At 35.1% G+C, this 11,945-nt stretch overlaps 1 protein-coding gene across 5 annotated transcripts; it reads left to right on the top strand.

The window, feature by feature from the left end:
* Positions 1-733: 733 nt before the first annotated feature.
* Positions 734-9,338, top strand: LOC100809742 (uncharacterized). Of its 5 annotated transcripts, none has more exons than XM_006583184.4 (9): positions 735-1,754; positions 2,209-2,397; positions 3,405-3,497; positions 3,653-3,835; positions 3,916-4,018; positions 4,118-4,303; positions 4,933-7,334; positions 7,510-8,096; positions 8,844-9,338. In XM_006583184.4, exons 1-9 carry the CDS (start codon positions 1,521-1,523, stop codon positions 8,866-8,868), a joined length of 4,002 nt encoding a protein of 1,333 aa, XP_006583247.2. In that variant the 5' UTR covers positions 735-1,520; the 3' UTR covers positions 8,869-9,338. The 5 variants fall into 5 exon arrangements, 4 of the variants coding, with proteins under 4 accessions (XP_006583247.2, XP_006583246.2, XP_040873221.1 ...); XM_006583183.4 differs by having other exon boundaries at positions 736-1,754; positions 7,507-8,096; XM_041017287.1 differs by having other exon boundaries at positions 737-1,754; positions 8,822-9,338.
* The last annotated feature ends 2,607 nt before the right edge of the window (positions 9,339-11,945 follow it).

Below are 11,945 nucleotides of genomic sequence, written 5' to 3'. Positions count from 1 at the left end.
TAGCGGTCCATGAGTTGCTGGCAAAGGTTTGTGCTATCCTTGAATGACTGTGTGTGTTCATCTTCCATGTAATTTGAACGATTCAGAGAATTTTGTTCTACCGTTTGGTGTGTGGATGGAGAAGACAAGGCTATTAGGGATTCACAATCCATAGGAATTAGATTGCAAATCTTTATGTTTTAAAATATTTTAAAAATGAGTAATTTTGAAATATTTTTAAAAAATGTTGAGTGTAAAAGATTTTCTTCCCATTTGGAAAGAAAATCCCTCCACATTTCCTGAAAAGTTGGGCTGCATTTTTTTTTAGAGTCTGGTATGGTGATGATCTCACAACACACATTTTGTGTTTTTCAGGTGACAAAAACAATTCCCATTCCCTTTTTTTTTTATAAAAAGGAATGGTGCAAATTAATGAAGTTATGGAGTGAATATATTTTTTTAGAAAGCTGCATTCAAAAGAAGATACTCTAAAGTGTTATTATATTTTCACTTCTTTAGAAAAATCTGAAAACTTTAATGTGTTGTTTTCAATTTTAAATTTATTTTTAAAATTTAAATAAACATATTTTCAGTCTTACTTTTTATTTTCTTTTAAAAAAAATACTTAAATCAAACGCCTTTTGTTTATCTCACAAGATTTGTCCTTTTCTCTTCTTTGTCCTTTTTTTCCTTTGTCTATCTCACAAGATTCTATTATCACCCTCAGAGGCTCAGTTTATGCCAATAAATTGTTTTTGCATTACGAAAACCAAAACCAAAAAGAAACCCCCCCTTAAATGCACAAATTCACAACACAACACAATTCTCTCTCTCTCTCTCTCACGCCGAACCCCTTTTGTAGCCTACTTCTTCAATCCCTAATTTTTCATTTCATTTTTTCACACACAACCACCACCCCCTCTTTTTGCACCCTTTTCTCTATCTGCACCAAGACCCGTTTTGGATCGCACCCCAACTTCTCTCTCCCCTAATATTTGATGCCCACCATCTCCTCTCTACGCATTTCTCTGTTGATTCGCCTCCCACACTTCGACAGTGTGTTGGGATTCACCCTTTTCCATTAGGGTTTTAATAATCTGAACTCTTCTCTTGTAACAACCAAGCAGCACTTTTATTCTTTGATTCATTTTCATTTGGGTGTCTTGCAAAATCTGTTTTTTTTTTTTAAAAAAAACTTTTGGGGATTCGTTTTCTTCTTGCTGGGCTTCTCTGAAATTGTGCCTTTTCCAATCTCTGTTTGTTATTTTTGGGTAATATCCAGAATTGGTTTAGTGGAATTTTACAGTTTTTGCTTATTTTTATTTTAGATTTTGGTTTGTTTACTGTGCAAGGGGAACACATTTTCCCTTCAAAAGTTTGAGGGAGAATACTTAGATAATAGCTTCTGCTGCAAGCTTTTTTTGTGTTTGAATATTGGTTGTTGGGGTTATCTTATCTAGAAGGAGCTGTGGTGGTGTTTTGGTTTGGGTTTGGGTTTGGGTTGGTAGGTTTGGTTGGGGAGTGTTGAAACATAGGCTTGCATGGGAGAACATGAGGGGTGGGCACAGCCACCAAGTGGGCTATTGCCAAATGGCTTGTTGCCCAATGAAGCTGCCTCTGTGATACAGGTGCTTGACTCGGAGCGATGGTTGAAAGCTGAGCAAAGGACTGCAGAGCTGATTGCCTGCATTCAGCCTAATCCTCCCTCTGAGGAGCGCCGCAATGCGGTTGCCGACTATGTCCAACGGCTGATCATGAAATGCTTCCCTTGCCAGGTTGGTGTTTGTGGAGATTGTTGTATATCTGTTGCATAATAACTCATAATTAGTAGGGAGTCATGCATTGTTTTAGCTATAACTATGCTGTGATATTTTAACTGTTGAAGGTTGTCGTGACCAATTATGACATCATTATTGCATGATGGAAGTATTTGCAAGTCTTTAAACTGAGTGATGCTAGATCAGAAATCCCAGTTTGTAGTTAGAAGGTGCACACATGATGCGTTTGTAGTGGGAAATATCAAATTGTGGTATTGGTAGTGAAATTATATTATCCCTCGTAGTGAATAATCCTGCATCATGCCTTTGTAAATTTTAATGCAGTGATTGTTGGGTATTGGATAGCATATGGCTTTGTATGTTTCATCCAGAAGAGCATCAGTAATATTCTTGATTTTAACTTGCAGTTGTACTTACACATTATTATACAAATTATTGTCTACAATTACAGGTGTTCACCTTTGGGTCAGTTCCCCTCAAAACTTATTTGCCTGATGGAGATATTGACTTAACCGCATTCAGTAAGAATCAAAATCTGAAGGATTCATGGGCACATCAAGTTCGTGACATGCTAGAGAATGAGGAGAAGAATGAGAATGCAGAGTTTCACGTCAAGGAGGTTCAGTACATCCAGGCTGAAGTAGGTTCTCTAATAACAGAGTCTTTAAAATTGTTAAGCTCTGACTATAACTCTGTGCTTATAATGTTGATTAATCATCTAGTTTGTAAATATTATTAGTTGCTTTCTCAATTTGGTTGTGATCTTTGTATCGTGCTTAAGTTTGGATTTTTCTGAGATTTATTTTGAAGTCTTGTGCTACTCTGGGTTCATATTCACTGAGGAAAAAACCTTTGTGTTAACCTGCATATATTTGAATATATCCACCTACTAATACACATCACTAGAGCACTAGTTATGTGATTGTGAAAGGGATTTTTTAAGTGGTTGTGAGATTTGTTACAGAAACTTGCGGTCATAGGGCACTAGACCTGGTTATGGTTATGTATATGAAAATGATAGATTATGCATGTTAACTGATGTGCAATGTGAATTTTTATATCGTAGTTATTAATGCTCCATGTGATAGCTTTCATGTATTTTTAAAAATGGACATGTACTAAAATAGAAAGTATTGGTTATTGTAACTGATGCTATGATAGCTATAAATACAAGGTTTAAGGCATATTGCTCTAATGAATCATTGCTTTATTATAAGAATAGAGGGAGTTGATGTTAACCATTACCAAGTCATATGACTTTCTTTTAAGTGGTTTTGTGAGATTGTTTGGGAGCTTAAGAGTTAAGATCATATTATGCCTGATTTATGTATAAGGGACACTTGGATAGATTATATATTACAATGAAGTGGTTGTGGAACATGTAACTTATGTTGAGAAACACATTTTTGTGCTATTAATTGCTGGATTCTTTTTTACACTTTAAATATGTTGGTATGGTTAGGCATTTTTAAATACTTCAAAGTTAAAATTCAAAATGATAACGTACTAGCAATTTGTTTCTAATGTTGTCATTTTTGGTAATTGTCTAGCTTGGTAAGATTTTTGAAGAAAGATTATTTTTTTTGTGGGCCTTCTATTGGGATTGTAGAGGGTATTATTTTACATTGTTTCCCTTCATATTTGCAGGTGAAAATTATAAAGTGTCTTGTTGAGAATATTGTAGTAGACATTTCATTTAACCAGCTTGGAGGGTTGTGCACCCTTTGTTTTCTTGAGGAGGTAATTTGGTGCATCCCAGAAGCCTCACATATATATCATTTGAAAATGTGACATTGATACTATTTTTTCTTGAATTTACAAGAATTTGAGTTTGTTTCTGTAAGTTGATACTATTTTTTTCTTGGATTTACAAGAATTTGAGTTTGTTGCTGTAGGTTGATAATCTGATTAACCAAAATCATTTATTCAAGCGTAGCATTATCCTGATAAAAGCTTGGTGTTACTATGAGAGCCGTATACTTGGTGCCCACCATGGACTTATCTCAACTTATGCCTTAGAAACCTTGGTTCTTTACATTTTTCATGTTTTCAACAATTCTTTTGCTGGACCACTAGAGGTAGCAAAAATTACACGGCTTTCTTTTATTTTAGTCTTTTTGATGATTGATTTGACATGGTATTGTCTTTCCTTATGTAGGTATTGTACCGATTTTTGGAGTTTTTTAGTAAGTTTGACTGGGAAAATTTCTGTGTAAGTCTATGGGGTCCAGTACCTATTAGTTCACTCCCAGATGTGACAGGTAGTTACATTCTAATTAAGGATCCCTTTGTCTATATTGGTTTGGGTCTGTGTTGTGTGTTGATTGTGTTTCGTCTTCTTTCCCTAACATTATCCACAGCTGAACCTCCTAGAAAAGATGGTGGAGATTTACTGCTCAGCAAGTTATTTCTCGATGCCTGCAGCTCAGTTTATGCTGTTTTCCCTGGTGGCCAAGAAAATCAGGGGCAACCCTTTGTTTCCAAGCATTTCAATGTTATTGATCCTTTGCGTGTCAACAATAACCTTGGCCGTAGTGTCAGCAAAGGTGTGTTGGTCTCTAAACATTTGGATTTGGCTCATTTTATATGTCTGTGTTACTATTTTTCCGATTATAATTTGGACCTAGTTCATTTTGTATGGATCTGTTCCTGCTGCTAGTTTTTAATGCAACAATATATTCAATATGAACTTTATAAAGTTGGAAGAATTTAGACACATGGGACAATGGACTATGGTTGCCATCTATGGATAAACATGAATGTATTTCCTGGTGTAGTGTACTCATGTATGTCTCATAATGTTATGATAACCATCGATGTTTCTCTACATGACTGTGGTAATTTACTTTCAACTATACGCCTTTGGAGTCACTGTCATGGGTTCTTTATTCCCATAGATGGTTAGAAAATCTGGACATGATATACAGAAGATTGGTGCTGTATTTGTTTGTAGCTTCTAATAATTGTTTTACACATTTTGGATTTTAGAATTGAACAAAAAGGAACCTTCAGCATGTTTATCTGGTCATAACCAACAATGGGAGTATGCCATTTTTTATGCATTCTGTGGAAGTTAAACTGTATTTATTTGTTTGTTATTAGTCTCCTTAACTATTTGTTTTTTTATACATTTGTCTTGTTTGCTAACTTTGCATATATGATACATGCAAACCAGGTAATTTCTTTAGGATACGCAGTGCCTTTGCATTTGGGGCAAAAAAGCTGGCTAGATTACTTGATTGCCCAGAGGAGGAATTGTTTTCTGAGGTCAATCAGTTCTTTTTTAACACTTGGGAGAGACATGGAAGTGGGGAAAGGCCTGATGTTCCAAGCATCGATTTACGGCATTTGAGTTTATCCAGTCATGACCAATTACAGAGGTCTGAGAATCTCCGGAACAATAACCATAAAATTGATTATGCCTCAAATCATGAATCTAATGAAGAGGAACATGTTTCACAAAGTGGTCTATCTCAGTATAGTAATTTCGCATCAGAAAAGACAGCTAGAAGTGTTGTTTCTACTGTTTCGCATTCTCAGAATCAAAATAATTCACGGACCTTTGATGAAGTCCTGAGGGAAACTAATTCTAATACAGGTTCTCATGTCAATAAAGGTCAGAGAAATGTTAAAGCCAATAACCTAGTGAGTGATGTTCAGGGAAGGTTTCTATTTGCCAGGACACGTTCTAGCCCTGAGCTGACTGACTCATATGGTGATGTTTCAACCCAAGGAAGGAGTACAAAAGCAACAGAAAGTAGTAAAGGCCAGAGTTCTGTTGCAAAGTTGGAGAATAGTCGTAGGAAGAATGTTGAACCTGATGTAGCTGTAAGAATTGATGAGTCATCTGCTAGGCACATCTCATCTCGTCAAGTTCTTGAAAGTGCTGCTGATTCAAACTGTAATCACGATGAATCAAGCTCAGGTGTCATGGGTGAAGAGTTTGCATCTGTTGTGGGTGCAGGTGGAATGCAGATGATGCATCAGGAGGAGCAGGACCTTTTGAACATGATGGCATCTCCCACAGCTCAGGGTTTCAGTGGTCAGACTCATGTTCCAATGAATATTGCACCAGGTCACCTACCATTTCACTTTCCACCTTCCATTCTTGCATCGATGGGATATGCTCAGAGAAATATGGGTAACATTCCCTTTATTGAGGCTCCTTGGGGTACAAATATGCAATTTTCTCAAGGTTTCATCCCACCATTGACTCCATATTTCCCTGGCATAGGAGTGACTTCAAATCCTCAAGATTTACTTGAAACTAACAATGAGAATTTCAGTTCTGTTGAGATGAACGTAGCAGAAGCAGATTATGAGTACTGGCATGAACAGGAAAGGGGTTCTGCTAGTGAGGTTGAAGTTGATAATGGAAATTTTGAAATGCTTCCAGAGGATAGACAACAGTCTACTTCAGGTAGTTATAATAACTCTGCCCCATTGTCTCGGGTAGGAAGCTCCAACAGCAACAGTTCTGCCAGAGTTCAGCAGAAGTTTACCAAAGAAAACCGAGGTTCAACAAGAGAAGAGCATGTTGACAATTTTCATTATCAAGATGGCCGACGAAACGAGGTTTATTTTGATGATAGAACAGCAAATTCTGAATTGTCCAGTGCACCTCCTTTGAGCTCCTTCAGGAGTAGGACCTCTTCTGAAAGCTCTTGGGATGGATCATCAGCCAAATCCTCAAAATCAACTAGGGAGAGAAGGGGGAGGAAAAATACTAACTCAATGGCATCTCCTGTTTATGCAAAGGGTAAGAATGTTTCAGAAATTTCATCTAATCGATTAGATGATGAAAATAGAGAGTGGACTCCTTTGTCGACCATGGCATCTAACATACCAGAAAGAAGCAATTGGCCCACATCTGGTACTTCCATGCATGTTCCAAGGAATCAAATATCTGGTTTTGAAACTGCCCAGACAAGTGGATCAGATTCTCCATTACCCATAGCTCCGGTGCTTTTAGGTCCTGGTTCTCGCCAAAGAGAGAATTCTGGGGTTGTTCCATTTACATTTTATCCTACTGGGCCACCTGTTCCCTTTGTTACAATGCTTCCTTTATATAATTTTCCAACTGAGTCTTCTGACACTTCAACAAGCAACTTCAATTTGGAAGAAGGGGCAGATAACAGTGATTCAAGTCAGAATTTTGATTCATCTGAGGGATATGAACACCCTGAGGTGTCAAGCCCTTCCAATTCTATGACAAGGGTGGCTATTGAGTCATCAGAGCACAGGCCTGACATTCTTAATAGTGACTTTGTTAGCCACTGGCAAAATTTGCAATATGGCCGATTTTGTCAAAACTCACGTCATCCGCCTTCAATGACATATCCCTCACCTGTTATGGTGCCTCCTGTTTATTTGCAGGGTCGATATCCTTGGGATGGCCCTGGAAGACCTATTTCTGGTAACATGAATATTTTCAGTCAGCTTATGAGCTACGGGCCACGCCTGGTTCCTGTTGCTCCTCTCCAATCGGTTTCTAATAGACCTGCCAGTATTTACCAACGTTATGTAGATGATATGCCTCGATATCGAAGTGGGACTGGAACTTACCTGCCAAATCCGGTATGATAAATTCTAAGGAACTTTGTACTTTTTCTGCAGTTTTGTTTTTCTTTCTGAAGTGTGCATACCAAAATAAGTAAGTGTTTCCATTTCAAATTCAATAGTCAACCTACTTTTTCATTTTGCTGTTTTCTTTGTACTATCTTTTACCTACCTTTTCAATTTATTTCAGAAGGTTTCTGCTCGGGATCGGCACTCCACTAATACCAGAAGGGGAAATTACAATTATGATAGAAGTGACCATCATGGTGATAGAGAAGGAAATTGGAATACAAACTCAAAATTGCGAGGAACTGGACGCGGCCATAATCGCAACCAAACAGAGAAGCCCAACTCAAAGATGGAGCGGTTGGCTACCAGTGAGAGCCGTGCCGAGAGACCATGGGGTTCACATAGGCATGACACCTTCATTCCTCACCAGAATGGTCCAGTCCGCTCAAATTCCTCACAGAGTAATCCTTCCAATGTAGCTTATGGAATGTACCCTATGCCGGCCATGAACCCAAGTGGGGTCTCGTCAAATGGACCAACAATGCCATCTGTTGTAATGTTTTATCCTTATGATCATAATACTGGTTATGGTTCACCAGCAGAGCAGCTTGAGTTTGGGACTTTGGGATCAATGGGGTTCTCAGGTGTCAATGAACTGTCTCAGGCAAATGAGGGAAGCCAATCTAGTGGAGCACATGAAGATCAAAGGTTTCGCGGTGGTCACGGCCAACGATCTTCCCCTGATCAACCCTCCTCACCTCATGTCTCAAGGTAGTTGTTCTTAATCTACCACTTTTAATTGCCCCTTGATTCATGAAACAAGCATCTTATTTTGTTGACTTATACAATAAATTACCTTAAGGGTGCATTCGGCAGAAGGGATAATTTTTCATGCCCGAAGATCATGATTCCTAGGAATCATGAATCCCTAGAGTCATGATTCTTGGGAATGACTAAAATCTGTTTGGTTTGTCATAAATATTTTTTGGAATATTTATATATGCTTCTTAGGAATTAAAAATTTTCGTGTCTATTTTTTTATAGAACTTTCTCATGAACTTTAATTATTTACCACATTAAATGATATATAATAAGAGTAACATGATAAGTTTGATTCCTACTTCTACCCATGAGAACAGTTTTGTGGGAAACATAGCTAAAAAACATTCCCAAGAAACAATGTTTCTTGAGAATGTTACTTTTTAAATAATAAACCAATTTTAGATTTCTTGGAAACTAAAAACTTATTTTTTTTTATCAAACACCTCCTAAAAGTCATCGCTAGCATGATTTCTAATTAGTTAACTGTGTAAAAACCCTTTACACTGTTGTAATTATTGTAAAAGTTATAACTAAGCTACCATACATGACAATTTCTGATTTGCAGACAATGTAAAAATCCTTTACCCCATTGGTGCACAGATTTTAAACTCTCGTCAGTTGTCATTATTCACTTGGATTGTTTCATTATACCTTAATTTTATGATTTTCAACAGGGGTCCCTGATTCTATTGTCAGGTCAGTGGCCAGGAGCAATTTTTGAAAAAGGAGGATGTTCCTCCTTATTCGTTCTAGAACCGGGCATGGCAGGGCATGTCACTGGGGTACACTATCTGTCCATTTTCATGGCATTATTGCACTTTAAAAAGAAAGAATGTAGGTCCCTAGTTTGTTTGTGCCCAGGCTCTTGCATGTACACTTACAGGTGATTAACCAACTTTGGTTAAGTTTGTCCATCCAAGACACCCATGTTTGAGGATGAAAACAATGGGGACAAAGAGGATGCAGGACTCTCCTCCCAGTCTCTACCGAAAGAAAAGAAGGGATGGATGGCTTTTGGTGATTAGATTTTTATTAAAAGTTTAGACACATTTGTAACCCAACCAAAGTAGAAAACTGGCTTAGATTCAGAATTTAGAAAATTTACCATGTTATACATTTTTGTCAGCTTCTCTTTTAAACAATGTTGTAGTTGGGTACTTGTTTTAGAACATGCAGCAGATCGTTGTTGAAGTTTTGGACGTTGTTATAGCTTATTAGCAATAAAATTGTCACGAGATTATTAGATGTCATTTGCGTTTGTCTTCCTCAATCTATAAAACGACAAAATGGTTGAGTTATAACAAGAGCATCTTTCTCCAATTTTCATCTTCCAAGTAGAATATATGAGGAATTCGTTTTGGTCCAAGTGGTATTGAGATAAATTTTTTTGTAGGTTTTAGGTTTGAATTTTGTAGATAGAAAAAATATAGTTGGTGAGAGATCTTATCAAAAGTCATATAATTATTGGCATACTTGATGGATATATATATTCATTTTATTTAATTTATGTGATCAAGTAGAATGGAAAATTTTATCTTTATTTATTTATATTTTCTTCTATTAGATAATAACTTAAAAAAATTATCTCAGTTTTTGTACTTTCTCTTTTTCCTTTTTTTCCCTAAATCAAACATCCATGATTGTCAAATTGGTGGAGAGTTGCCACCAACCATTTTTGTATTCGTTTTGTGAATCGCACCTCATTTTTTTTCCATCCTTCTACTTTTCTTGTCTCCGAGACAGTAAGATACTCCAATTCCTACTTACTTTCTGTCTCCTATTTCCTTGTAACAAACAAAGCAAAGCTTCAGTATATCAAAGTAGTGGAAATAGCCTGCAAATCTCGAAAATATATGAAAGATATATGAACAAGCTATTGAAATAGATGTGAGAAGAGTTGGGTTTGACCAAGAAATCTTTAAGTTAAATTTGAAAACAAAAATTTAATTATAGTTTTAGGATTAAACTTGATAGTTCTTGAGTTATTCAAATTTAATACGCTAGTAGTATTAAACATTTTTTTTCTTTAACCATATCGAACCTTATATTAATTGAGTATTTAAGCTCTTTCAAGTTATAATTGTAACTTAATATAAATTTTTCATATACTGAAATAAGAAATAATGCAGTAATTTTTTAAAATAAAATGATTAATATACTAAATTTCAACATTGTCATTGTAATAATAATAATGATATAGCTAATTTTTTATATATTTTAAGCTTTTTTTTGTCAAAATATCATAAATTGAAAATGCTTAACAGCATTTACAATATCAAATATTTTAAGCTTAAAACATGTTAATATGTCTATTAACTTAAACAAAAGAAGTAACCAATATAGTGTGACATGCTTATGCTTAGTAGATAATCTTGCCTCTTATGTGATCAAAGGTTCAATTCTTTTGTTGGAAAGTCAACCCCTTAAATGAAAAGAACATCTTGTATATGTGAATAGGTTTTTTTTTTGCCTTTGTAATATAAAAGAACATGTCTCGGTATTTTTTTTTTCAGAAAGGATAAAAAAATTGGCTTTAATTTCTTAATTTAAACTAGAAAGTTTACTGCTTCCTCAAGTTTAATGAGTTAACATCAAATCTTCGAATATATTAAGCTCTTAATCGTAATTTAATAAAAAAAATTAGAGAAAATAGGCTATAAGTTAGTAGTATAAAATATTATCATGTATTGATAAGTTTATTGACTTTTACAATAATTATCTTAAAAGTCATAAAAAAATAAATTTTTATTAGTTGACTATGTAAAAAAATTTATAAAGTACATAATCATTAACCCCCCCCCCCCCTCCGATATTTAGTTAATAATTATTTTAGTATAATTACAATTAAATACTAAATATATAATTCTTTTGAGGGAATCTTATTTGACATATTATGAAGTGCTAAATGTGAATCCCTCTTTAACCATTTAAACCTTCATTCACTAACCATATTGTGGAGGACTAATTCTTTTTACTAAACCCAACCCATCATATCTATTTGTCCTCATAATTTAATGAATCATATAAACGAATCAAGGTATTCATATATTTAATTATCCTTATAATCTATTGAATCAAGCACTAGAAGTCTCAAGCTCAATACTATAAACGAGCCAAATTATAGGTCACTGTTAACAAATCAAGGTACGAACTGACGATTCAATTTACTGTCATTCCGAGCAACTATGGCGGTGGTCTTTCTGTCCAATTGCATTAATCTTTAAATAAGGAATTAAATAGAAATTTAAAAACAAATAAATTAAATCATCAAAGTGAATATTTCATTTTAGTTTGAACATGCAATTTGATCCCACTAACATCATATTTTAACTTTTAAGGCAATCTGACGTACAATGTTGATTTCAATCTGTAGTCTTTCAAAGCGAGATAGTTGTTGCAACATCATGAATTAAATAAGACTTAAAATATGTGGTTAGTCTCTCAAATTTTACTTTATTTTGGATTACTTGGTCTCTCAATTATGAAGTATGTCTTTTTTAGTCAAATTCATAAGATGATTTTTTTAGTCCCTCCTAACAAATTTTTTGCGGTCTAGATGCACAGTTTGTGATAGTTTTTGACAACAAGGACTAAAAAAACATTTTATAAATTTAAGAGAATAAAAAATATACATTTTAATTTGAGAAACTAAAAAAGACATACCCTCAAATTTGAGGGATTAAAAACATATTTAATCAAAATAACAAATTCATCCATTATGAAGTTGGCTAGATGATGATATAATTAAATTAATCTGGAACTACAATTGCCAGGCAATGAGTTCGGTATAGCAGAAGA

Source organism: Glycine max, chromosome 7, assembly GCF_000004515.6.
Source record: "Glycine max cultivar Williams 82 chromosome 7, Glycine_max_v4.0, whole genome shotgun sequence".
In the NCBI taxonomy this organism is placed as follows: domain Eukaryota; kingdom Viridiplantae; phylum Streptophyta; class Magnoliopsida; order Fabales; family Fabaceae; genus Glycine; species Glycine max.
The sequence above is the reverse complement of the archived record's forward strand: the minus strand, read 5'-3'. Positions and strand labels throughout refer to the sequence as shown.